Raw genomic sequence first — 27993 nt, forward strand, 5'->3', positions numbered from 1 at the left:
AATATCACTTTCATCCCATTTAAGCCCAGTTTTAAATGGTGTGTAATCCTTGGGCCTCGGCTTGACTTGATCATATGGAAAATACATGAGGTCAATTCTGAATAATATCAAATGAAAGCAAAATAAACGTTCATAGAGTGCCTTCAGATTTTATTTCTACTACAAGGCCTTTTGACAATCAGTGAGTTTCCAAGCCCCATCATGCAAAGAATTATTTGCCATTGACTTTCAAACAACTTATACATCAAGAGATACAGAAGAGGTGCATGGGTCACACAAATAGGACTAGCATCTAGCCTTCAAATAAAGAGAACAATCAGAGGCTCTCACTAAGGCCTCCACTACTATAGGGTAACTGTTAAGCAATTGCTGGACTGGTGCTGCTCCAGTGATGGAAGCTGTAGTTTGGACAAGGGTCAGCTGTTTCTAGTAGCGTTAGACCCTGGCTTTTATTAGAAAAGTTGCAATAGTTTAACTATATGGATTTAAAATTGATCTTGTTAGACTAAAACAAAACCCCAATGTAGATGCATTTAAATCAGAGTAGTTCTTATTTATATTAGTTTGGCTTAAATGTGGTAATTTACAAGTCCTTAGACCTGGTCATATTGCTTTTGCCCTGCTGACAATCTTTGTCTACACTGGCAGTTTTCTGAAAATCTCCCCTCATTGCACCTGCCCTCTTAAGTCCAAAGCCCACTTAAGTCAACTGGAGTCTGTTTATTGATTTTAAGGAGCTTTCGGCCCAACCTCATGGATCACAAATATGGACCAACTGCCATGTGGTCTGGACCTGTTCTGGTCAGGGCTAGATGACCTGATCATGAAAACACAAGCAACTGCCTAGGCTAGCTAGCTAACAACCTAGCTATTGCATTAATGCCATGCTCATCTTCACGGTTTCTGGCTGCTTTTTCTGTGAGGGGCACCCGGGCAAGTCTTAAGTGAATTGTTTTGCAAGTTTCAGGGACACAGTTTAATGTAGGTGATTGTGGAGCAGACGGAAAAGAGGGGGAACACCCTCTCATTAAAGGCAACATTAAAAGTAAACATGTGCTGCATGTTCTCAGCGTTGTAGAATGACACCTCTTCCCCTTCGTAGTCTAGGTAAACCCGGACCTTACTGAGCCTCTCACCGATGCAAAGCGGGGTGCGTTGAGGGGAGGTGACAGCCCAGTAGCGCCCTCCGTTTTGTTGCACTGCCCAGATCCCCTCCTCGGGGGAAAACTGAGTCAGACCTTTCCTCCTCACCGACTCCCTGGCCACACCAAAAGCCCAGCCATCTGAGGCCCCCACTTCCACCTCCCAGTAATGCCTCCCCGACTTGAATCCTTCCAAAGCCAGCACCCGGGAGTTAGTGTCGAATCGCTTGGGGTTATCAGGCAGCTCCTGTTTTCGGCATCCCATCCTCACACTCTTGAGATCTGTGGATAAGATGAGCAGCTGGTTGGCTGTATCCGGATCCAGAGTCAGGTCCTCTGTGGATAATAATAATAACAACAATGTAGAATTACCAGTAGAAGGAGAAACTATGCAAACCCCATGCAAATGATTAGCAATTTTATATCTGCACCAGAAGCTTGATTTCATAGGTGCTGACTCCATAGGTCTCCAGGGCTGGAGCACCCCCAGAAAAAAAACAGTGGGTGCCCTGCACCCACTATCAGCCCCATGGATCAATGCCTCCCCCTCCCCCCGGCATCTCCTGCCTACCGGCAGCCCCTCCCATAAGCTCCTCTCCCTCCCAGGGCCTCCCGCCTGCAATGGATCAGCTGTTCTGCAGCGTAGGAGGCATTGGGAGAGAGTGGGAGGAATGGGGGAAGGAAAAGGCAGGACTGGGGTGGGAAGAGTCAGGGCAGAGGCTTGGAGGAAGGGTGGAGCGGGGGTGGGGCTTGGGGCGGGACAGGGGTTGAGCACACCCCGGCAACTCGGTAACTCGGCACCTACGCTTGATTTTATGAATGACCATTTTTCCCAATGAGGGTAGAAGGGGGAAATCTCATCATGACGATGATGTCAGTGAAAAGCTTGTCCTTGTTCCTTCACATTCTGATGCCTTCAGTGCACTGGAAATTACTTTGCTGTGGTTTGAAGGACTAGAAGAAAGCAACAAAGTGCCCCCTGTTGCATCTTACACACCCCCCTGCACTGTCCTTTTGCGAGGTGCATTTTTATGAACTTTTCAATGTTATGAACACCTCAGTCCCCAATTATTTGTAAAACGAGGGTTCTGCTGTAATAAAAAGCAACTGATACCTAGGTCAAGTTTTTCAAAATTGGTGGTGCCTCCATTTTCTGGGAGGGGCCTAAGAACAAGCGAGACCTGGAGCCTCCGGTCCAAACCAGTTCCTAGTTGAGATGGTTCAGATCTGAATTCACAGCTTCCACTGGCTTCAGTTGGATTTGTGGTGGCTCAGCACTTCTAAAAATGAGGTCACTTGCGTATTTAGGTGCTTGATGTGAGACACATAAGGTGCTTGACATGCCATCTTCAAAAAACCAGAACCTCTTAAAAACTGAGTATCCTTAGAATACCTACCAGTCAGTGTTGAAAATCTTGGCCTAAACATATCTCCATACCTCAGATTGGATGCAGATGGGTCTTAAGGAAGAGGGTAGATAAAACGATGCTTTATTCACAAAGCCAGGCTTAAAACAATAAGATAGCTTAAGGGTATGTTCACACAGCACAAAACCCGTGGATGGCCCATGCCAGCTGACTTGGCCTTGTAGGGCTCGGGCTGTTTCATTGCTGAGTAGATTTCTGGCCTTGAGCTGGAGCCCAACTTCTGGAATCCTCCCACTTCACAGGGTCTTAGACTCCTGGCTCTAGCCCAAGCACAGATGTCTACACAGCAATGAAACAGCCCAAGCACTGCGAGCCGGAGTCATCTGGCACGGGCCACCTGTGAGTGTCTAGTTGCTGTGCAGACACACCCTAAGTCACCTCAAATTGTGACTATAGGCAGCAGTTGCAAGGTGAAAATGGCATGTTCTCAAGCAATACAGCTGCCTCCCATGAACTGTCAAGTCGTGTTAACATAAGAACGTCCGTACTGAGTCAGACCAAAGGTCCATCTAGCCCAGTATCCTGTCTTCCGACAGTGGCCTGTGCCAGGTTCTCCAGAGGGAATGAACAGAAGAAGGTAATCATCCAGTGATCCATTCCCCTGTCGCCCATTCCCAGCTTCTGGCAAACAGAATCTGGGGTTTTAGACCCATCAGGGATTTGGGTTCCAAGGTTTAAATTCCCTTACACTTCACTGAAAATCCCAGTTTTTCAGTACCACAAAAAAGGGCCTGAAATTTCCCAATGAACTTAAATAGGCTCCATCTTTGTCCTCATGGATGAAACCTTGGCCCCACTGAAGTGAGTTACAAACCTGCCATTGGCTTCAATAGGGGCCGGATTTTGCCCCACAGTTGTATGCCCGTTGGCCCAGCCAATGCGGCTTCTGTTTTGTCTCCCCGAAACGGCTTCAAATTTAAGAGTGTTCAGCTCTCACTTCCCAGATCCGGCCGCTCCCATTGGCTTCAGCTGGATTTGTGGCTGCTCAGCACTTCTGAAAACAAGGCCCTTAGAGATCTAGCTGCCCAATTATGAATTGAGGAGTCCGACTTTAGGCACCCAGGCTTGAAAACCTCAGCCTAGGCCCTTTGGGGCTTTGCTCAGGCCCTCAGCTGGGCCTGCAAAAGGCCAAGACTTTGTGGCAGCACCACAGAGATGGGTGTGAAAGCTGGTGACATGGCAGCCATGAAAGTGATGTGGACTAGAATAGAGTGAGGGTGAAAGGCCTGTTTGTTAACAGAGAGCATCCGCATTAGGCAGAGGGGGTAGCCCCAAAATATCTGAGCCATGAAATCACCTGGATTCATTTAAAGGGCAATATTGATTTTATGCACTTTTAAAAAATGTTTGCAGTCTTGATTCTGCCCCTCCTATTGTCACTGGATGAAATTCACACCTTTGCAGAGATCACTACAAGGCCTAGGGATAATTTATCTCAAGCTTAGGCCTCCAAAATAGGCCTTGAGTAGGACTAAGGTCATGGGTGGGCCATATGCTGTTATTTACTCCTTCTCGTAACACAAGAACTAGGCATCACCAAATGAAATTAATAGGCAACAAGTTTAAAACAAACAAAAGGAAGTATTTTGTCACACAACCCACAGTCAACCTGTGGAACTCCTTGCCAGAGGATGTTGTGAAGGCCAAGACTGTAACAGGGTTCAAAAAAGAACTAGGTAAGTTCATGGAGGATTGGTCCATCAATGGCTATTAGCCAGGATGGGTAGGGATGGTATCCTTAGCTGCTGTTTGCCAGAAGCTGGGAATGGGCCACAGAGGATGGATCACTTGATGATTATCCATTCTTTTCATTCTCCGAAGCTCCTGGCATTGGCCACTGTTGGAAGACAGGATACTGGACAAGACGGACCTTTGGTCTGACCCAGTATGGCCATTCTTATGTTCTCTGTACCTGGGTGGATTTCACCCCTTGCAAGTTTGTCAACCCCAAATGTTCAAAAATCACAAGTCTGACCCCCCTCCCTACAGAAATCTTGAGATTTGTTTAAATAATGATAAAAGTAGGGTTATTTGTTGGCTGGTTTCTGAGCCTTTGGGATGCCCTCGGGTCACATTTTTCCAATTTTTCCACAGCCAACAGGGCTGGGAACGTATTCTTTTAAAACAAAAATGAAAGCTGAGATTCTCTCGAATCACATGATTCCCGGTACTGGGGCTTTAAATAAAACATCAGCTATCATGAGACATGTAATAAGATTGTGAGAGCTGATAACATTGCTGTGAATTATAACTTAGGGTCTGATCTAAAGCCTGTTGAAAAGAAAATTGGACAACAATTTGCTTTGGATCAGTCCCTTCTTCATAGTGTGCTCTCTTGATTTCTCATGGAGCAAAGGCCCACTGTGGTCTTGTTTACACTTAAAAGGGTTTGCTATCAGTAAAGTATAGTAGCACAGCTAATCAAAGTGGAGACGCAGCTGAGTTCTTTTGCTGGTGTAGCTTAAACCAGTTCCCTGAACGGAATAAGCTGTACAAGCAAGGTATTTTTGCTGCTATAATTGCATCTGCACAAGGGCTCTTACTAGCACAGCTACAGTAGAACCTCAGAGTTACGCACCCCTCAGGAATGGAGGTTGTTCATAACTCAGAAAGATCCGTAACTGTAAACCAACAAAAAGAAAAGGAGGACTTGTGGCACCTTAGAGACTAACCAATTTATTTGAGCATAAGCTTTCGTGAGCTACAGCTCACTTCATTGTATGCATTCAGTGGAAAATACAGTGGGGAGATTTATATACATAGAGAACATGAAACAGTGGGTGTTACCATACACACTGTAAGGAGAGTGATCACTTAAGGTGAGCTATTACCAGCAGGAGAGCGGGGTGGGGGGGGGAACCTTTTGTAGTGATAATCAAGGTGGGCCATTTCCAGCAGTTGACAAGAACGTCTGAGGAACAGTGGGGGGTGGGGGGGAGAATAAATATGGGGAAATATTTGCTTCAGGTTGGGGGGCTGTCTGTAAGCAAGGACTGGCCTGTCTCCCAAGATCTGTCAGAGTGATGGGTCGTCCTTCAGGATAGGTTGTAGATCCTTGATGATGCGTTGGAGAGGTTTTAGTTGGGGGCTGAAGGTGATGGCTAGTGACAGCCCCCCAACCAGAAGCAAATACTCACCAGCAACCACACACCACACAACAGAACCACTAACCCAGGAACCTATCCTTGCAACAAAGCCCGTTGCCAACTGTGTCCACATATCTATTCAGCGGACACCATCCTCGGGCCTAATCACATCAGCCACACTATCAGAGGCTTGTTCACCTGCACTTCTACCAATGTGATATATGCCATCATGTGCCAGCAATGCCCCTCTGCCATGTACATTGGTCAAACTGGACAGTCTCTACGTAAAAGAATAAATGGACACAAATCAGACGTCAAGAATTATAACCTTCAAAAACCAGTCGGAGAACACTTCAATCTCTTTGGTCACTCGATTACAGACCTAAAAGTTGCAATTCTTCAACAAAAAAACTTCAAAAACAGACTCAAACAAGAGACTGCTGAATTGGAATTAATTTGCAAACTGGATACAATTAACTTAGGCTTGAATAGAGCCTGGGAGTGGATGGGTCATTACACAAAGTAAAACTATTTCCCCATGTTTATTCCCCTCTGCCCCTCACTGTTCCTCAGACGTTCTTGTCAACTGCTGGAAATGGCCCATCTTGATTATCACTACAAAAGGTTCCCCCCCACCCCGCTCTCCTGCTGGTAATAGCTCACCTTAAGAGATCACTCTCCTTACAGTGTGTATGGTAACACCCACTGTTTCATGTTCTCTGTGTATATAAATCTCCCCACTGTATTTTCCACTGAATGCATCCGATGAAGTGAGCTGTAGCTCACGAAACCTTATGCTCAAATAAATTGGTTAGTCTCTAAGGTGCCACAAGTACTCCTTTTCTTTTTGCGAATACAGACTAACACGGCTGCTACTCTGAAACCTGTAAACCAACAGTTCTCAAACTGTGGGTCAGGACCCCAAAGTGGGTTGCGACCCTGTTTTAATGGGGTTGCCAAGACTGTCATTAGACTTGCTGGTGCCTGGGGCCCAAGCCAAAGCCCAAGCCCCACCACCTGCGGCCCAAGCCAAAGCCTAAGCCCCACCACCTGGGGCCAAAGCCAAAGCCCCAGGGCTTCAGCCCTCGATGGCGGGGCTTAGGTTACAGGCCTCCTGCCTGGGGCTGAAGCCCTTGAGCTTTGGCTTTGCCACCCCCTGACCTAGCCCCTGCCTAGGGCTCAGTGTTCGGTCCATGCTCCTGGGGTCGTGTAGTGATTTTTGTTGTCAGAAGGGGGTCGCGGTGCAATGAAGTTTGAGGACCCCTGCTCTAAACAAAACGTTATGGTTCTTTCAAAAGCTTATAACTGAACACTGACTTAATACAGCTGTGAAGCTTTACTATGCAGAAGAAAAATGCAGCTTTCCTTTTTTCAATTTTTTTTAGTAGTTTATGTTTAACACAGGACTGTCCTGTATTTGCTTTTCTTTCTTTTTCTTCTTCTTCTTTTTTTTTTTGGTCTCTGCTGCTGCCTGATGACATACTTCCAGTTACAAATGAGATGTGTAGTTGACTGGTCAGTTCGTAACTCTGGTGTTCGTAATTCTGAGGTTCTATTGGATATCCATTAGAGGTATGATTTTTTTCACATTTCTGACATAGCTATGCCAGTCAAACTTTCTAGACCAGACCTCAGAGTAAGTTTGGCAAAATCGGGACCTTAATTTGCTGTTTGAAATGCCTGAGGAACCAAGCCAGAGGGAATTGGATGACACCAGAGTAAGTTAAAATCTCTGTGCTTTCCATTGCAAGCTGCAGGCTGGTGTGTGTAACAGACAGAAAGGACCCAGCTTGACTTGCAGAGCCTCAGTGAGAAAATCCATCTTTTGACTCTTGAACTGAGGGCTTGTCTACGTTTGAAATGCCACAGCTGCATCTGGGCCACTGTAGAGCTTCAGTGTAGGCACCACCTATGCTAAGGAGATGAGTTCCCGTCAGCATAGGTAATCCACCTTCCCAAGAGGCAGCTAGGTCAACAAAAGAATTCTTCTGTTGACCTAGCGCAGTCTACCTGGAGACTTAGGTTGGCTTAACTTTGTCGCTGTGGGGTGTGGATTTTTTACGCTCCTGAGCGACACAGCTGGGTCAACTTCACTTTTTAGTATAGACCAACCCTAAGCCAACTGCATCTGGAAATCATTGAGAAAGAAGAAAATTAAAATTGTCATTTTTCTTTCACCAAACCTGTAGGTGCCGACTCCGTGGGTACTCCAGGGGCAGGGAAAAATAGTGCGTTCACCACCCACCAGTCACCCCCCAGTCAGCTGTTTGGTGAGCCGTGGTGATCAGCTGTTCAGCTGTGGGCAAGAGGCGCTGGGGAGAGGGAGCGGAGTCAGGGAGGGAAGAGACAGAGCAAGGGAGGGGCCTTGGGAGAAGGGGCGGAGTGGAGGTGGGGCCTCGGGGCAGAGCGGGATTGGAGCACCCACCCGAAAAGAAGAAAGTTGGTGCCTGTGCCAAAACCCTTTGCAAATTACAACCACAATGTAAAGTCTAAGTTCCTTTTACCTTTTTCACCTTTTCCCAGTTCATCCTGCAGAGTCTCTGAAAGAAGAAGAAAGTCAGTTAGTGCCGATGCTGATATACCAGTGAGGATCAGTAAGGAAACTTTATTCAGAAGAATACTGCCACTTCAACAGGACTGCTCCTGTGGGTAAGTTCCCAGTAACATGACTAAGGGCTGGACAAACTTAACTTCAAGTAACATCACTAAGGGCAGGTCGACACTTACAACGCTGCATCTTGCTTCAGCATAGCTACGTCTCTCAGGGGTGTGGAAGTTCCACAGAGACATAGCTATATTGACCTAACCCTCAGTGTAGACAGTGTTAGGGCAGGTCTACACTTAAAACACTGCAACTACCGCTGCTGTACTGATGCAGCTGCACCACTGTGGTACTTAAGTGAAGACGCTCCTATGCCGATGGGAGAGAGCTCTCCCATCAACGTAGTTAATCCACCTCCCTGAGAGGCGGTAGCTAGGTCAGTGGGAGAAGCTCTCCCACCAACATAGAGCTGTGTATGTGGGGGGTTAGATCAGCATAACCAAGTTGCTTAGGGGTGGGAGGAATTCAGCATAGCCAACACGGGTGGAGCGTGACTCCCACATTTGAAGAGTCTGGGCATGAGTGAGCCCGCACCGTGGCTCCGCCCACCTCCGCTCAGCCTCCTCCCGCCGAGGTCCCTCCTGCGCTCCACCCCCACTCTGCCCCAGGCCCCGCTCCCACTCAGCACCTTCTCTCAAAGCCCTCCTCGTCCCCTGCTAGCGCCTCTCCGCCCCCTCCCCCGAGACACCGCCGCCCCCCCCCCCACCACTCATGCCTCTCCACCCTTAGGGCCCTCTCACCTGCCTCTCGATCCTTTCTGCCCTCCTCCTTCCCATAAAAGCCACCAGGGAGTCATGGGGCCAAACCCCCATCATTTTTTCCTGCCCTAAGCTAGCAACAGAGTGGGAGAAGGTGGGGAGAAGTGAGAAGTGGGCAGAGGGAGGCCTTAGGGGTAGAGGTGCAGGGGGGGCAGAATCTTGGGGAAAGAGGCAGAGTGGGGGTGGGGAGGAGCCAGGGACCCATCCCCCACTTCTATGGAGTTTCACTTCCAGCGCTCCAAAGGCCGCGACTGGCTGGCGTGGGTCCGGAGGGGTGATCTGCACCACACCCGCGGCAGTTCCACCCTGCATGGCTGGCCTTTTTTTGGGAGGCTTAGCTTCCCCTGGCCTCTTATACATGCCGCCCAGAATGGCCAATCCCTAGCGCTCAAAAGTCATGAGTCACCACCCCCCGAAAAGTCATGAGATTGGCTTAAAATATTAATACTTTTCTTCTTACTTTTCTGCGCTGTCTGGTTTCTGAGACGTTAAGCTACACTCTTGGGCCATGTTCTCAAGCTTTTCTGTGCAACCACATGGCCTAGAAACTTCCTTTTTAAAAATATGACAGCAGAGATCCTCGTGAAGTAGCTTGACTCTGGGAAGCTGGGGCTTTGAGCACAATGCGCAGTGTCAGCAGACTGGTGATAAAAATGGCAAGCGTTGGCAACCTTGGGAACTCCACCTCGTTGCTTTTCTCTTGAGGAGAGCCTGAATACCCAGCGGATTCACCCTTAGCTAACAGACTGTTTTTGAATGTCAATAATGAGTGAAAAATCATTGTAAACATTATCATTGCCAGTCACTTCTTGACTGGCCTTAATGTTTAATGGCTCTCTCAAATTCTGTCCCATGGGTCTGTCTGCAGTCACAGAGCTCTGCAGAGCTTGTCTAATGTGATTGGGCCTTGTTCTTATTTTTGGATCTTAGTTAAGCAAATTGTCCACTGAAGTCAGTAGGTGAAAATCCCCCTTCTGCAGAGGTCTAGGCACCAGTTAAAACCTCAAAACCGGGCTTCCGTGGCAAAGGCTCTCTGTTCAGGAGTGATTTCATCTCATGGGATTTTCATCTAAGAAAGGCCCTGTTGTTTTTAGTTTCACTAATTTCTCATGCTTTTGAAATCTCTTAGCACCATCTACTGGCTCTTCTTAGTTGGTGCAATGATCTGTTAACAAAGGCTAAACAAGACACGCACAAAGAATCATTATCTTTTCCCTTGGGCACTGAACATATCAGGGACCTCTTTAGCACTAAAATCCATAGAAAACATTACTGAAGGCCAAGTATATTTTAAACTAGAGGTTTTGCTTCCACTCACCTTTGAATTTCTTTAACACTGCCTTGAGGACAACAGTCTTGAGAGAGAAATTGCTGATAGAGCTTTTCATATCAGAAGAGACAGGAACCGGCTTCTGAAACTTCAGACCCTTGCTTCTGAAGAAAAAATGGAAATTGTTCTATGTTATGATGATGAGCTATAGAGCTGCTCCAATGCTCACAAATATTCACCAAAGTATCCAATTTGTTTTGTGTTAGCGCTTGAGAGTGAAATTCACATACGCACCCCCCCCCCCGTGCCCCCCAGGCAGAAGGGCCAGCACAAATTTTAAGCCCACTTATGTCTTCCACCACAAAACTGGGCTAGTCAGACTGAAGTGGTGTTGGTTAATATTATTTCTTCAGCTATAGTGCTAGCTGAATATGTTCACTGAAAAAAAAATTACAATATTCTGCAAATAATGAATTTAATGTATAGTATTCGTCAAGATCTATCTATCCCCACACACTCTATCTATCTCACTTATTTCTCAGGGGAGCATGTGTAGTAAACCATGGATTTAGCACACCTGTCCTCACATCCTCTCCGCTGCTCGGATGTGATCCATTGATGTCAATGGAAAGAATCCAATTAACTTAACTGGGCATTGAATCAGTGCCCTACCCTATCCTCATCCCATCAGCTTGTCACGGACAGATCCCCACCACCCAGGGGGCCAGGAGAAGCATGTACAGTGCTGCAGAGATAGGTGACTCCCCGCTCTTCCAGGTGGATGTGGGGATATGCCTGCGGGGAGAAGACACTCAAGCCCTTTCTGTTAATATTGTGGTTTGTTTTTAATTATTTATCACCACAACTGGAGGACTCAGCCCAGAGCTAAAGGACCGAACAGCCCAAGGAGACCAACCCTTCTTCTCACCCTTTGAGTGGGACCTTCTTGGGCACTGTATAAAACAGATTGAAACAGGAGAGGGAGATTTCCCCATGCCAGCCAAAGAGGAGGGGAGTGGACTGCTGACCCAAGCCAGAGAGAGGGAGCTGTCCCCTACTTTTAATTATACCTAGCTCTTCTCATCAGCAGACTTCAAAGGAGGTCGGTATCATGATCCCCATTCACAGAGCGGGAAACTGAGGCTCAAATCAGGGAAGTGACTTGCCCATCATCCCCCCTGCAGTCACTGGCACAGCCAGGAATAGAACCCACATCTTCTGAAGCCCACAGTTGCCAGCTTTCACACGGTAAATAAGCACCCCAACTTTCACAATACGCCAAAAATCAAGCTAATCCCATTTAAAAACAAGGCCAAAACAAGCCAATCCCTAAGAATCCCAACACCCTATGTGACTATATCCCCTGACATGCAGTCTGGGACTGTGGTGGGCCCGCTGTGCACCTCTGACTCTCCCCCACCTTGCCTCTGCTTGCCCCTTACCCCTGCTTGCCCCCCTTGCCCCTGTTTGCTGGGAGCCAATAAAAAGAAAGAAGCAATAAGCTACAACAAGCTACAAGCCAAAAACTAGCCAACAAGCAACTCACAAGCCAATTAAGCCAAAAACAAGCCCAATTTTCTGGCATGTTTGCTGAAGCCCCATCTAATGCTCAGATCACTAGGCCAAACTGCCTCCTATAAACAACAAGCAAGACACCCAACTCCTTTGAGCCCGAATCAGCTGGCATGGGCCAGCCGTAGATTTTTCTTTGCCATGTGGATGTACCCTAAGAGACTTGTCCGATATCTCCCAAGAAGTCTCTGATAGAGCAAGGACTTAACCCCAGAATTTCAAAGTCCTCCACTAGTATCCTGGCCATTGTGCCATACTTCAGGGTAGGGTTATTTTACTTTGGTGGGGAAGGCCGTCACTGACTCTGAGGGCCTGTTCATGGAACTATGCGACAGAACTAGGGCCTGCGAATAGAACTATGCAACACTGGAGTCCCACATCAAGGTCTTGAGAGAAAGGCCATTGAAGTCACTGTAAAGATGCCCAACGACCTCAAAGGGCCTTGGATCAGGCTATAAGTGGGGCTTACGTGGTGGTGCGCCATGCCAAGTCTGAGCCACTGTGCCAAGCTGAATTTCATCCTAAGGGTTTAAATCAGTGGTCCTCCAACTTTTCAGGGCTGGGAGCAGGGCCACAGCTTCCAGCGGAGTGGGGGATGTGAACAGGGGTAAGGGGGCCGAGGCTGGGGCCACAACTGGGGGCAGGTCTGGGGCTGGGAATGGCTGGGGGCAGGTCTGGGGCTGGGAGTGGGGCTTTAGCAGAGCTGGGGGTGGAGCGGGATTGGGTGGTGCTCCCTCCCCGCTGCTGCCCCCGTGTTCCTCCACGCCCCACAGGTTGGGAATCACTGCCATAAATGGTGCTCGAGGGATACGTAAAGAGTGAGTTGCATGTTACACAGATAAATAAAAGCAGGACTCCAGTCCCTACAGCTTTCAGTCTGGTACTTGACTGAGCTCCCTGGTAGGAAAAGGAGATCTGAGAGTTTCTGAGCGTTTCTAAATTTCCACAGAAGAAGCTAGAAGGAGCCCAGGGTATGTGTGGAGCAGCAGGCACTCTTTCTGTCCCAGTGTGCCCAAGTGTCCCTGATTATCTCTGAAGGGCTAACACTGACCGTTCAGCAGCACTCGCGAGACAAGCATGAGGGAGGGTAAAAACGTGGCTCCGTACCTGTTCAAGATGCTCGTCACATCCTAGAAGGGGGGAAAGAAAGAGATACGCCCTTGCATTCATGTCACTCACTGGACAGGGTGTGTTCTTCATGCCCACCCGCTCTGTGGCCTACCCACCAAATGCAAGTCTATGAGCACTGCTACGTATGAGTCCTTATCCTTGACTTCAAACTCGTGCTTTTAGCTTTGAAAGACCATGGTTCAATCTTCGTCAGGGCCCAAATCAAGTCCCTACATTCTGGCGCTGACTTTCTTTTTGCTGGTGGGTACTCCACCCTTGCTCTGCCCCGAGTCTCCACTCTTGCTCGGCCTCTTCCCCCAAAGCCACACCCCCACTCCGTCTCTTCCCCCCCCACTCTTTCCCCTCCCCCAAGGCTGCCCTCACCCGCCTACCCGCCACTCGCTCTTCTCTGCCCCCTCCCCTGACCGCCTCCCACCTGCTCCTCTTCACCCCCTCCCCTGACACTCCCTCCCCCACCAGCTCGCCACTCGCTCCTCCCCACCCCTCGCCCAAGTGCCTGCACTGTTGTTCGCTCCTTTCTGCCCCCTCCTCCCTTAAGGGTGAGTGAGGAGGAGAGGGGCCTTCAGGGGAAGAGATGCAGCACAGGCAGGGCCACCTGAGAAGAGGCCGAGCGCTGGTGGGGCCATGGTCCATGGGTTCTGAACACCCCCTATTTTTTCCCCGTAGGTTGTTGAGCCCCGGAGCACCCACGGAGCCAGTGTCTATGCCTACACTGACATTCCCCACGTTGATAATTCCAGATAAGACAGTCCCCTCGTTCCTTACATTTTACAAGAGCTGCGGGCCAGATACCCATCCTGTGTGTATATCAGCACAGGTGACTTCAATGGATCTGTGTTTATTTTCAACCAGCTGAGGATTTGGCCCCATGGATGAAATGTGTTGTGCAGAGAGCCCAACACAAGATACCACTGCTTCAGTGGAGGGTTGTGGTTTGGGCAAAATGTCATTGAGGAGCTAGGGAGAGAATGTCAGATACCTGCAGAAAACACTTAAGCTTGTTTATTGCAGCCCCCACCTAAAACATAGGGATATGCAAGTTTGCCCAGGAATTAGAACTATATGGGCTGGTTACTGGGTGAGGGTGTGTGCGTGAATCACACCGGAACAGGCTGGAAGAGACGCTACAGATACACCCTGGACAATCACGATGTGGTACGTGCTAGAAGAGGCTTGGACATATGAGTAAAGATACGATCTTCTATTGTTTGGATCCTCCTGTGTTCAGGACTTGTAAATGAACTAGATTGCATGAAAGGTCTCTGATTCCACCCCCAATTTCTCCTCCCAGCTGGAACGACCCACAAAGCCACAAATGTTTTAGCTAGCTGCTTGGGCTAAAAGAAATAACATGGAGCGGTGGGGATGAATTCCCCCATGGTGCACTCTCTTTTGTGTACCAATCCCAATAGCTTTGAATGCAGCCATCATTCAGAAGTAGAGCTGGCTGGACATTTTTCAAATCAAAATTCCCATCCACGCCCCACACCCGGCCATTCAGTTTTATTTATGTATGTATTTTGTGGGAGGAAATGGCCACCATTATTGAGGTGTCTTATTTTTGTGATGCTGATGGGTAAAGGCCTTCTCCTTCCATGTCCAAGAGCTCATGGCCCCAGCCTTACCTTGAGCAACTCAAGCACTGGTTGTTGGATTTTCTCTTTCAAGTCTGTTATCAGTTGGTTGAGGAGTGAAATCTCTTTAGAGAGCTCGGTGAGGTTTTCATTCTGCTTCTTGGCGATTCCCTTCTCCATCTTCTCTAGCTGGCCCAGAAGGAGATGTTCCTGGTCATGCAGAAACTGGCGTAGACCCTCGAATTCAGAGATGAGCATCTGCCGCTCCAACTCTATAGTTTTCTTCAACAAAAATAAATGACCAGGTAGAGAGCAGGTCAGTAAACTCATTTGATGGATTGTACATCGCTGAATGCAATGGCAGCATGAGGTAGTGAATAGAGCTAGCCAGAATTTTTTGCTGAAACAGGTTTCCACTGATGAATACCAATTCAACCAAAACCCCCAAATTTCCATAGATTCCGGTGCCAGAAGGGACTGCTGAGATAATCTAATGTGACCTCCTGAATAACACAGGATTTAGAACTCACCCCCCAAAAAGAGTTCCTTTTGAAGAAGAGCATATCTTAAATAAATAAGCTAGCCCTCCCACTTTTTACCTGCCTTAAGGGCAAGCGATGGGGGGAGGGGGCAGAGAGGAGCGAGCAGGGGGCGGGATCTCAAGAGGATGAGGTGGCACAAGGGCGGGGTCTTGAGTGGAAGAGATGTCACAGGGCAGGGCCTCAGGGAGAAGAGGCGGTGCGGGGGTGGGGCCTCTGAGGGGAGAGGCGGCACAGGGGCAGTGCCTGGGGAAGAGGTAGAGTGAGGGGCAGGACTATGGTTCAGGTGCCGCTGGCCTCCCCCCACCCACACTTCTAGAAAGCTTCCAGCGCTCCTGCCTCACAGTTTGACCCTAAACCCATTAAAGTCAATGGGAGTCTTTCCCTGCACTTCAGTGGGCTTTGGCTCAGGCTCTGTTCGCCATCTGTAAAATGGGGGTAGTAGACCAGCCGTGCCTCACAGGAGTGCTGTGAGGATGAAAACATTAAAGACTGTGAGGTGCTTAGATATTATGGTAATAGTGGGCTGATGAGAACCTTAGATTGCCAATTAACTTGTGAAGAAAATGGGTGAATTTTCACCTTATGCCCTCTCTGAACTATAAGCAAATTCACACAACCAGTTAGTTACACTCTCATTTAACCCAGTTCCAACCAACTAACTACATATTGACTATATCATTTATATATTGAGGGTGCATTTCAAGGCCCAAAGAGCTTACAAACTAAGCCCTGGTCTCCACTACAGCGTTAGGTCACTGCAAGGTAGCTTACGTCGACCCAACTCTGTCAGTGTCTACACTAAAATTTCGCTCCCGCCGACTTAACTCACCCATTACACCGACTTAATAACTCCACCTCCACAAGAGGCATCGAGTCAATGTGGATGAAGTTAGGTCAACGCAGTGTCAGTGTAGACACTATGTTGCTTACATCAACTGTTACTGGCCTTCAGAAGCCGCTCCACAGTGACAGTACAATCAGTGTAAGCACTCCCGGTGAGGACGTGCACCACCGACACAAGGAGCAGAGTGTAAACACACCCAAGTGATGTAATTACTGCAGCGATTCTACGCTGACATAAGTTAGGCCGACTTCATTTTGCAGTGTAGATGTGCCCTAAGAGGCAAAATGGAAGAGGCGGATCGATGAGACCATCAAGTGGGGAGGGAGCAACAGGGTGACAAATGTGGTAGTGATCGCAGCAAGGGTGTGCCTTTCCATACGCGTCCTAGAAGAGGGGAGTTTTGAGAAGGGATGTGTGGTGATGGCTTTACAGATGTTGGTGGGGCCCTTCTGCTACTTTAAGGGGCAGACTGGGAGACGGTGCAAAGACTAGGGCCTGTGGCCACAGGTGCCACCTTCCTCCTGTCCCTGGGGTTGCTGAACCCCCGCTCAGCCCCAGGCCCTGCCCACACTCCACCCCTTCCCCAAACCCTACCCCAACCCTGCCTCTTCCTGCCCAGTTCCACCCCCTCCCCCGAGTGGGCCCCATCCCCAGTCCTCCCCCTGGAGCACCCGTGGAGTCGGTGCCTATGCCTGTGGCTGCTGGTTGTGTGCACATGGTGGTTTAATCACCACACCACTGGGGTTGAAGTGCATTTGTGCACACACAGCCATCACACAGCATGGCTGTGCTTGTATTGGTGTAGTCTGGACAAAATATATGTGACTCAGCAGGGGATAAAGTGCTTAGATGCTAGCACGGTGTGGAACAATGCGCTCTGGGATATCCAGTCACACAGAAAGCCAGGAGAAAGACCAGGCAAACTGGTTAGACAAGTGAGGTTAGGTGTCCCCGGCCACAGGGCACAAAAATGATTGCTGGGACAGTTATCTAACCATCTGCCAGCCTGGCCTTTGGCTAGGGGTGAAATGTCATCAGAATTATTAACCAGTGTTGCCAGCTCTCATGATTCTACCATGAGTCTCACCGTTTTTAGTGTGCAATACTCTCCCTTTTATCTGAATGGCCTGGGGGGACACGAAAAACTTTCGGACAACTTGGAAGTGCTATTTTTGAGCTGCGTTCTAGCATAAAGTGGTAGGCAGTCATGGCCCAGGTTCAGCTGGGAATAACTTTACCTGACTGGCTGCTGTCATTCCCATTCCAGGCTATCAACCAATGAATGGCAGAATTCTGCCTGTCAGCCTCTCCCCTGCCAGCCCTGTGGCTGTCCCAGATTACTTCTACTCTGCACGCTAACGCTAATGTCTACACTTAAGTCACTACAGTACTGTTTGATTGGCAGGGAGAAAGTACTCCTGGGGCAGGGACTTTTTATTGTGTGTTAGTACAGTGCCTAGCACAATGAGGTCTTGGTCCATGACCGGGGCTCCGAGGAACTGTAATAATAATAATAATCAAAAATTAATAATAGCAAGATAATAAACAGAAGGGGGAAGGGCAACAAACTTTAGCTTTGAAGGAATTACATGAAACGGGCACTAGATAGCAGCACTAGATAGCAGCAGAGGATAGGGAATGAAATGTATTGCTCTAATGCAATGTATGGTCAAAAACTTCCCCTGGGTTCTTTCTCTCCTTTCTCCTCGATTTGGGTTGCATGAATTTTCCGAGTTAAATCTGGATTCCCCCCCTTGTTTATTTTCTCTAAATCAAGCATTTATGTTCCGCTCCCTTGTGACATCCTCCTTCCCCCCTCAGTCTTGAATTATGCAGGCTGATATGATACTAAGCACAGGAAACTGTGTAAATCTGTGTAGAAGTTTGCATGGTACTCGAGGTCTCTGAGGATGATCAGGATATATGAGGCTCAGTGGGGCATGACCAGTGACAGAGGAATGGGAACATGGGGCTTGATCCAGCCCTGTGGCAATTTGCATAGCTCCCACCCAAGTTACGCAGTTTCAACACTCTGTATTTGCTCAGCACCAGAGGAGCGTCTCAAGTTATAAACAGATCCCCTTTCCTTCTACTGAGACAACAGCTGGTGATCCAGCGGGAGGTCAGAGCCAGCAGTCAATAAATGTTGACTTAAATAGCATTTTGCACTGCTTGCTATGTAGTTGTGTTGCACTTTGACTAGACAAGAGCTACCTTACTTTTGCACTGGAAAATCTCTCTGTTGTTGCTGCTGACCTAATTCTCAAATGCGATCGATGATTTTGTGGGGTTTCCATTTTTAAGGGCCCAGTTTGAGGCACCACAAAATGTCCAGGATTTCAGAAAGTGCTAAGCTCACATCCCCTGAAAACTAAGCCCCTTTAACTCACACTAGAAATGAGGGGCACATTTTTGACCGGTTAATTAACCTTCGGAACAACTCCCACAGGCATGTGGTCAGTGCTTAATTTTGTAATGAAAGAGGTGCCAGGGCTCAAGCCATTTTCTTACATTCATAACTGATGCAGCAAGCCCAGAAGTGCTGGGGTTATGAACTGCCAAGGCTAGAAGTGCCGGGGCTCAGCACTGGCACAAATTAAGCACCAGATGTGGTGGATTCTCCATCTCTGAAGTCTTTAAATAAAGATTTGATGTCTTTCTAAAAGCCATGCTTTGGCTCAAACTGGGAAGATGGACTTGTTGCATAAATTACTGGGTGGGGGGTCTCTGGGTCAGCAGAAGCTCAGACTGGCCTCTAAAATCTAGGGCTCCATGACTCTGAGGTGTCTTAAATAGGGCAAGGGCACCAAAAAACTGTGTGGTGGGGAGCATCAAAAATCACAAGTCCCTTATCAGATTTTAGGACAGTTTTAGTATTTCTACGACACCTATCTCCATAATAACCCAATGGGAATCAGGAGCTGCAGAAGCACCCTAAAAGTGGTGGGGGGCCTACAGATGCCTGAACCATGGCCCCACCCCCTGCCACACGCCACCCTCTGAGGCTCCACCCCTGCACTGCCCCTTCTCCCTGAGCCCCCTCCTTCATGCCGCCAATTCTCCCAAGGCCCAGCCCTTACACTGCCCCTTCCCCCAAGATCCTGCCCCCTGCTCGCTCCTCTCTGCCCCCTCCCGCCGTCGCTCACCCTTACACCCAGTAAAAAGTGTGGGGCCATGGCCGCTTGGTCCGACCTGTTCCGGCACCCCTGATGGGAATGTAGTGTTACACACTAAGAAGAATCAAGTTTACCACCGTGCAGACATAAATGTCAATGAGAGTTAGGCTCCTAACTCATTTATATCTTAAAAAGAAAAGGAGTACTTGTGGCACCTTAGAGACTAACATATTTATTTGAGCATAAGCTTTCATGAGCTACAGCTCACTTCACCATGAAGTGAGCTGTAGTTCACGAAAGCTTATGCTCAAATAAATTTGTTAGTCTCTAAGGTGCCACAAGTACTCTTTTTCTTTTTGCGAATACAGACTAACACGGCTGCTACTCTGAAACCTGTCATTTATATCTTGTTATTAATAGCAGGCACCCACCAGTAGCTCTTGGCTTTTCTTATCATCCTTTGATTTAAATTCCAGCAATTCTTGTCTCTCTTTTTTCAGGAAATCCAACCGGCTCTGAATTTGTTCCTAGGAACAACAGGAAACATTATATTTGATTATTATTATTTGTTTTTGTTGGGGTCTTATTTGTGTTGGTGTATTTTGTTCTCAGTGCACAGAGACAACACTAGAGAAAAAACTCAGCGTTACTCACACAAACACATTCATGCAAATGAAACGATCATGTTCTCACACAAAAAGAGGCAGACCTATGCATACATACAAACAGACAGACAGACAGACATACACAGAGAAGGAACACAGTCATTTTTGTGCATGCACACACACACAAAGAGGCAAACACACAAACACAGAGAAGAAACTCATACGCACATACGCACTAATACATTCTCACACACACAGTATTGCTGCATTTATCAGCTGTAAATTCCATTTTAATTATCTCCATTGAAGACATAAACAGAAAACTTAGCCCCATCTCAGAAGAATCAGTGTCTGCAAAAGACCTTATTCATCCTTGGGAATTCTCCCTTGCCAAAAATAGATCGGGAGACTCTCTCTCATTTAACCCTTCGTTTTCTAACAAGGCAACTGAGTAAGTACAGTAAGTGTTTGCAGCGTCAGGCTCCTTCAATCACATGGCTTAAATTCAATATAATTAAGGGAGATTAACTGGAGCCAGCATTCTCCAACTTTCCCATAGTATGCACCACATCTTGACAGAGAGATTGTCTTCTAGACTTATGATCCTGCATCCCCCCTCCCCATTTGCAATCACATAACATCAGGGTAGCGGCCACAGCAACTGCTTATACAGAAAGGTAATATTAGGAAAGTATTTTGTGTATTTTTAAGATGTCTTTTAGTGCAGCTGGAGAAAATGGAGAGACCAGTAGTTTATGATGTGCCAGCTCCTCACAGAAGAGTGCTCTGTGGAAAACCTCTGAACTAGGTGATTGCTGTGTACTTTTGTGGCGTAGACCAGTGACTCTCAATCTTCCAGACCACTGTACCCCTTTCAGGAGGCTGATTTGTCTTGCACAGCCCCCAAGTTTCACCTCACTTAAAAATGACTTGCTTACAAAATCAGACCTAAAAATACAGAAGTGTCACGACCTCACTATTACTGAACAATTCCTGACTTTCTCATTTTTATCATATAAAATGAATCAACTGGAATATAAATATTTTACTGACATTTCAGTGTACGGTATATACAGCAGTATAAACAGGTCATTGTCTGTAGGAAATTTTAGTTTGCACTGACTTCACTAGTGCTTTTTATGTAGCCTGTTGTAAAACTAGGCAAATAGCTAGATGTGTTGATGTACCCCCTGGAAGACCTCTGCGTACCCCCAGGGGTTTGTATACTCCTGGTTGAGAACCACTGGTGTAGCTAGATAGATGCAGTGGGGGATGTAGATGATAGAGGGGGAGAGGGAGACTTGCTAAATACAAATATAGATAGACATACAGATCTGATGATAGACAGACAGACAGATAGACAGACAGATAGTACCTTGTACTCCTGGGCAGCCTCCTCTACGGGCACCACAGTGTGAGGCCGGTGCTCCCGGGATCTGTCACACACCACGCAGATCGACTTCTGATCATCCCTGCAGAAGAGTTTGAACGCTTCCCTGTGTTTCTCACAGAGTCCCTCCTCCAGAGCCCCTTTCGCCCCAGGTACTGCAAACTGGCTGATGATCTCGCACATGTTGGCTAGCTGCCTGTTGGGCCTGAAGTTCTTCTGCTGGAAGATCTCCCGGCACTGAGGGCAGGGGAAATCCATCTCCAGGCCTCTCCAGCTCTTGGTGATGCAGGCTCGGCAGAAGTTGTGGCCGCACTCTATGGACACGGGGTCTTTGAAGAACTCCAGGCAGACTGAACAAGTTGCCTCGTCTTGCAGGTTCCCGGGGAGGAAGACAGCAGCCATGGCTCTTTTCCCTGAGAGCAGGAACTGATTTCACTTTAATGAATACTTGGCATGGAGTGGGATGTGGGTGTTCCCATTCTGAGACAGCTGCTGTCACAGGGTCATATCTGCAGTGTCAAATTTCTTAAACTGGTAATGAGTCACTCATCAGGGCTGCAGCCAGTGGAGGAGACTCTGATGGAAAACATAGGCAGAGAGATGCCCAACCCCCCCAAACTCCAGATCCGTGTTCTGGATTTGGGTTTGATCATTCTTAGCAATAGGAGGTTGGAAGAGGATGGGATGCCACTCCAGATCTGAATTCCAGAGCCAGATCTAGACCTGAATGTCATCGCTCCCTAGCGGGCCCAGCTCACAACTCTGGAGCTGAATTCTGGATCTGTGCTTCATAGCTCTTACAGGCCTCCATTCAGGATATCATTTGACTGCCTGCTTAAGACCCATTGACTTCAGTGCTTAAGTGCTTTGCTGATTAAGGATGCTTTCTTGAACTGCAGCTATGACAAATGTAAGCAGGATCTGAATGAGCTCTCCCCTGTCATCTAGTAATGAGCTGTGGAAGAGGACTTCAGGAGCTGCTCTCCTTTGCATTGGCACACCCACCCTGCCTCAGTGCTCAGCAGATGGGATTGCTTTGCCCAAGCAGAGTGCCCCAGGGGTTGGTCCTGGGGCCAGTTTTGTTCAACATCTTTATTAATGATCTGGATGATGGGATGGATTGCACCCTCAGCAAGTTCGCAGACGACACTAAGGTGGGAGGGGAGGTAGATACGGTGGAGGGTAGGGATAGGGTCCAGAGTGACCTAGACAAATTGGAGGATTGGGCCAAAAGAAATCTGATGAGGTTCAACAAGGACAAGTGCAGAGTCCTGCACTTAGGACGGAAGAATCCCATGCACCGCTACAGGCTGGGGAGCGACTGGCTAAGCAGCAGTTCTGCAGAAAAGGACCTGGGGATTACAGTGGATGAGAAGCTGGATATGAGTCAGCAGTGTGCCTTTGTTGCCAAGAAAGCTAATGGCATATTGAGAGGCATTAGTAGGAGCATTGCCAGCAGATTGAGGGAAGTGATTATTCCCCTCCATTTGGCACTGGTGAGGCCACATCTGCAGTACTGCATCCAGTTTTGGGGCCCCCCCACTACAGAAAGGATGTCGACAAATTGTAGAGAGTCCAGTGGAGGGCAATGAAAATGATCAGGGGGTTGGGGCACATGATTTACGAGGAGAGGCTGAGGGGGTTATATAACCCCAGTTATTTAGTCTGTAGAAGAGAAGAGTGAGGGGGGATTTGATAGCAGCCTTCAACTATCTGAAGAGGGGTTCCAGTGAGGATGGAGCTAGGCTGTTCTCAGTGGTGGCAGATGACAAAAGAAGGAGCAATGGTCTCAAGTTGCAGTGGGGGAGGTCTAGGTTGGATATCAGGAAATACTATTTCACTAGGAGGGTGGTTAAGCACTGGAATGGGTTACCTAGGGAGGTGGTGGAATCTCCATCCTTAGAGGTTTTTAAGGCCCGGCTTGACAAAGCCCTGGCTGGGATGATTTAGTTGGGGATTGGTCCTGCTTTGAGCAGGGGGTTGGACTAGATGACCTCCTGAGGTCTCTTCCAACCCTAATCTTCTATGATTCTATGATTCTATTAAATGATCACTTCTGGCTGGGGTTGGATAACAAGTCACTTTGTTATTGGGGGAAGGGGCACTAAAGGGTGGTTATCCTTGTTGTGTGAATCAAGGGCAGTAGAACTGTGCTTGGTATACCCTGACTGAGGGACTCAACCTCAACTAAACTGAACACACTAGGCAGGGGACATAGGTGCTGAAGCCCAGTGCGATTGCAAGAGGGTGGGCATAGGTACTTGTACTGGGTTGTACTGGTGCTGACCAAGGATCTTAGGCATCATTTGATCCTTCCTCTTTCCGCTGTGTAGTAACAGAGCTGCTTAAGGCTCAACGGAAAGTCCTATAACGCACCAACAGAGCTAAAATCACTGCTGTGGGACAGTGTGCATTGCCATAATGGCTTCCCCCACTAACAGCTGAAGTCACAAGAGCTCTATTAAGTGGTGGGATCACTGAAAGGGGGTCATGGCCCTCCCACTTTTTGCCATGGGCCTGCCTCCCCCTAAGTCCCCCCCAGCCAGGCTGACAGCTGGAGCCTGGTTCGGCAGCATGGGGTACCATGTTGTGGACCGTCCACCTGCCTGGGGTGGAGGTGCCAAAAGCATCCCCTGGCCCATATACTTGCCCCCCACGCAGGGCAGGTGGAGGGTCCACCATGGCTCCCCACAGCTACCTGGTCACATGGCTCTTAGCCTGACCGGGCTGCAGCTCTGAGGCCCCATCCCCAATGGGGGGCCCACAGGCTGGGGACATGGACCAGGGGCTGCTCTCGGCCCCCTCCACCTCGGGCAAGTGGAGGGTCTGCGGCTCCCAGCCTGCTCCAGCTTCTAGCTTGTCTGGGGGCAGGGGAAGGGCGGGGCCATGGTGGGAGCGGGGCCCCTGCTCCCTCCCCACTTTTGAGAAGGTTCCGCCACCAGTGGATTACAAGGCATCCCAGAGTGCTGAGCAGCTGGTGGAGCACGCAAGGTGCATTCTTTTCCCTTCCCCCCCAGCCGGGGTTGGGGGTGAGCTCTGCATATGCACCTCTGAATTCTGGGTCTGCACTGACCAAGGACAGCAACTGTGAGTAAGGTGCGGTGAAGGGAGGGGCACATTAAAGGAACTTTTAGTTGCTGGACTTAAGAACCTGAAGCAAAAGGACCCTGCCCAATGTACTCTGGGGTGGGTGTCTTGTTCATGGATTTATGTTTATGAATCCTTCTTGTGGCCCTCCTTTTTATTAATAGTTCCTTTTCTATACTCGGACTGTGTGCTTGCAAGAGGGGAAGTATTGCCTGTCAGAGGTGCTCAGGGGTGGTGTGTAATTGTCCCAGGTTACTGGGTGTGGGCTCAAGCCAGTTTTGTGTCGTATTGTTGACAAGGAACCCTAGATATTGAACCCAGCCCTTGTTGCTGCTGACTTCAACTGGCAGAAGGGTCACGCAAGCAGTACGGAAATAAAAAACCCAGATCTGAATTCCATACTCAGATCTAGGCTTTTATTGTGCCTTAGTGGATACAACCCAAAACTTCGGAGCCAAATTCTGCATCCAGAGTTGGGTGTGAACTCCATAAGTGGTAAATAATTCTGGCTCTGAGTTATGGAACAAAGATTTGATCTGAACTTCACAGCTTCACAGCAGAAACAAATCTCTGGTTATGAATTCAGAAAGCTTAGATCTACTGTGGATAGAAACAAAACATCAGATCAGGACACACCTGTACAGTGGGATATGAAATCCAGATCTGATTCCAAACTTTTTAAAAGTTTGAAGACAAATGGGAGAGAGATTCAGACTGGAGGTTGGACACAAAGCCAGATCCAAACCCAAGGTCCTTGTCTGATATTTAGGTTGTATGTGCTGTCCAGACTTGTGTATAATTTTGGTCATAACAGCACCAGCATGGACTCAGGGCTAAATTCTCTTCTTGGATCCTCAGAGAGGATGAGGATATGTCTGTGCTGATGAGTCTATGGGTTATAGCTGGCTATTTTCAGCATGCCAATCTTTCCTTAGTTTTGCAAAAACTGCTTGGCATGAATAATGATTTAAAAGGGTATCTGGCAAAAAAAAAAATTGACAGTATCTGGTGGCAAAAGAACAACAACCAAAAACCCACAAATAATATTATTCCCACTGACCAACTTCTAAAGAGCTTCCAGAATGTGTTTTATTTTGGCACAGATGCCATGAGGCTTGAATAAATATTGTTTTTCATGAAAAAATCAAAATGTTGGTTGTTTATATTTCATAGTGTTCAAAAATGGATGTCATGTTTTTGAACATTTTTGTAACACTTTTATTTATCAAATACATTTTTGAAAAAAATTCATTCACTGAAAAGCATTTTGGAGGGGAGGGGAAAGGCCAGTTTTCCTGGGGAGGAAAAAAATTTGCTTGCAAAAATTGCAATGGGTTTTAGACTGGAATGATCAAATTAATGTCAGTGATTTACTTCCCATGGGGTCCTGATAAACATCTTTCCTCTTGGTCTGTGAGAAAATCCATGTACCAGTATCTGCAGAGGATTTGAATGTGTGTGTGAAGGACTGGGGAACGGAGTTAAAATAGTTTGTCGTTAACATGCTCTCCAAGAACGAAGGCAAGAAACTTCACCCTGCTAGTTGTCTTTACTCTGTATTCCTTGATGGATGGATGGATAATCGCCTCATCCCATATGTGCCATGCAAAGACAGATAGAAAAACAGATAGACTGACAGATAATTCATCTGTCCAGATGCATAATAGAGAGGAGGAGACATTATGGCATCTTCAAAAGTCTCAGGACACCTGTCTGGCATCAGAGCACCCCTCAGTGACACTGAGACTGTTTCCCCACACAGTGCCCTCTCCTCTGTTTCCCTTCCCATCTCTTCACAATCCCTCCCCCATCCCAGCCCCCCACTCCTTTGCTTGTTCTTCCCCACCCCCCACTCCTGCCCATCACCCATGCTGTCTTCCTCTTCCCCCAGCATTTTTCTCTCCACTCCGGCCCCTTTCTCCACTTCCCTCCTTCCCCCTTGTCTGGTCTGTCCCTTGGCAGAGATTCTCAGCTGGAAGGACAGAAAGGGATCCTCTGGGGCAGAGAGATCAAACACCCAGAACCCGCCTCCCTTTCCTTACCTGTTTCCCAGCTCCATCCCCGTCCAGAGGGGGGTGCTGATGAGTTTAACCCTTCCCTTGTTGCTCATTCCAGAAGGGCCAACTCTAACATATATAAGAACATCCACACTGGCTCAGACCAAAGGTCCATCTAGTCCAGTATCCTGTCTTCCGACAGTGGCCGATGCCAGGTGCCCCAGAGGGAATGAACAGAACAGGTGATCATCAAGTGATCCAACCCCTGTCACCCATTCCCAGCTTCTGGCAAACAGAGGCTAGAGACATAGGCGCCAACTGTGTGGGTGCGCTGGGGCTGGAGCACCCACAGGGAAAAATTGGTGGGTGCTCTGCATCCACCGGCAGCTCCCCACCCCATCCCCCTGCCCCAGCTCACCTCTGCCTCCACTCCGCCTCGTCCCCTGAGCGCGCTGCTGGGTCCTGCTTCTCCCCCTCCCTCCCAGCGCTTGCTCTGCGAAACAGCTGTTTCGCACAGCAAGCCTGGGAGGGAGGGGAGAGGAGGTGGAACCCAGCGCGCTTGGGGGGAGGAGGCAGGGCCGAGGTGGGGATCTGGGGAGGGATCTAATAGGGACAGGGAGGGGCACGGTTGGGGTGGCGCAGGGGCGGTGCCGGGGGGGGGGGGGGGCGCGAGCACTCACCGGCGCTGACAAAAGTTGGTGCCTGTGACTTGGGACATCATCTCTGCCCATCCTGACTAATAGCCATTGATTGGACCGATCCTCCAGGAACTTATCTAGATATTTTTTAGACCCTGTTATAGTCTTGGCCTTCACAACATCCTCTGGCAAGGAGTTCCACAGGTGGACTGGGCTTTGTGTGAAGAAATACTTCCTTTTGTTTGTTTTAAATCTGCTGCCTATTCATTTCATTGGGTGACCGCTAGTTCTTGTGTTACAAGCAGTAAATAACACTTCCTTATTTACTTTCTCCACACCTGTCATGATTTTACAGAACTCTATCATATCCACCCTTAGTCGTCTCTTTTCCAAGCTGAAAAGTCCCAGTCTGATTAAAGCTTCCTCTTTCTAAAAGGAGGTGCCCTTGTCAATCACCTGGTACAGGGTAGAGCACCCCTTTCTGAGCAGCCTGTTGTGAAAGCCCCCCTCCCCACCAGGGAATCAGTCCTCCCTTAGGGGATGTTTCACTTATGTGGGAACCAGGGCTTAAATTCTCATAGAGTATTTCCCAGAGCTGCTTATGCCACCCTCAACATGCTATAGAAATTCTAGGGGGTTGAAAATATTTACCAGAGCTCTGCTCCAGACAGCTCCATCTGAATTTAAGGCCTGGTGGGAGCTGAAAATGCTATAATGGCATGAATGCAAAGCAGGGAAGCCCAGACATTGTCCCACTGAGGGAGTACATTGCACCTCCCCTAGTGCCCAAGACCTCAATTGATATCACCTTTCATAGGAGCGCAGGAATGGACAGACCAGGTTAGACCCATGATCCATCTCATCAGTTATTCTCCTGCTTCTGACAATGACCAGTTGCTTTAGGACTGCCCAGTAGATGGAACAAACAAATCTTTATTAAGTAAGCAGTGATCAGTTACTTACAAGTGGGAAGCAGATTGGGAAATGGGATGGTAGCACCACAGTCACCTCCAGGATGAGTCAATTCATGGCTTCCTTGATCCTTTGTTATGCCAACTATATATAACTTTTTCTACTCTCTCTCCTTATACATATGGATTAGCCTCCGAGTTTTCCATTAGCTCTCTTCCCCCATTTGTTTTGTGCTAGTTCAAACTGTTCTCTTCCGCCTTTGTGCCTCTTTCACTTTCATTTGCTCACAGACATGCTTAC

At 48.2% G+C, this 27993-nt stretch overlaps 1 protein-coding gene and 1 long non-coding RNA gene across 7 annotated transcripts; one reads left to right on the plus strand and one right to left on the minus strand.

The window, feature by feature from the left end:
• Positions 1–133: 133 nt before the first annotated feature.
• TRIM7 (tripartite motif containing 7) lies at positions 134–27970 on the minus strand. 6 transcript variants are annotated; one of them, XM_043528805.1, is made up of 9 exons: positions 27745–27965; positions 26824–26918; positions 21045–21635; positions 19496–19591; positions 14614–14844; positions 12965–12987; positions 10334–10449; positions 8160–8195; positions 134–1478 (listed from the first exon to the last, which is right to left on the minus strand). In XM_043528805.1, the coding sequence occupies exons 3-9, from the start codon at positions 21459–21461 to the stop codon at positions 964–966; spliced, it is 1434 nt and encodes a 477-aa protein (XP_043384740.1). In that variant the 5' UTR covers positions 21462–21635; positions 26824–26918; positions 27745–27965; the 3' UTR covers positions 134–963. The 6 variants fall into 6 exon arrangements, with proteins under 6 accessions (XP_043384740.1, XP_007072687.1, XP_027690583.1 ...); XM_007072625.4 differs by lacking the exon at positions 26824–26918 and having other exon boundaries at positions 21045–21472; positions 27745–27970; XM_027834782.3 differs by lacking the exon at positions 26824–26918 and having other exon boundaries at positions 27745–27970.
• On the plus strand, positions 7772–14619 carry LOC114022589. Its single transcript, XR_005227549.2, has 3 exons — positions 7772–7925; positions 8179–8304; positions 13655–14619. It is a non-coding gene; the product is annotated as an uncharacterized LOC114022589 (long non-coding RNA).
• Positions 27971–27993: the final 23 nt, after the last annotated feature.

This window comes from Chelonia mydas, chromosome 14 (assembly GCF_015237465.2).
Source record: "Chelonia mydas isolate rCheMyd1 chromosome 14, rCheMyd1.pri.v2, whole genome shotgun sequence".
In the NCBI taxonomy this organism is placed as follows: Eukaryota; Metazoa; Chordata; order Testudines; family Cheloniidae; genus Chelonia; species Chelonia mydas.

What these genes read in the sequence shown, in the direction of transcription:
- TRIM7 (XM_007072625.4), bottom strand. Translation starts at nt 21,461, where the DNA reads ATGGCTGCTGTCTTCCTCCCCGGGAACCTGCAAGACGAGGCAACTTGT. An exon ending in AGAAAAGCCAAGAGCTACTG is followed by an intron (nt 14,845 to 19,495) that starts GTGGGTGCCTGC and finishes TTTTTGTTGAAG; the next exon opens with AAAACTATAGAGTTGGAGCG. An exon ending in ACTGGGAAAAGGTGAAAAAG is followed by an intron (nt 1,479 to 8,159) that starts GTAAAAGGAACT and finishes TATTATCCACAG; the next exon opens with AGGACCTGACTCTGGATCCG.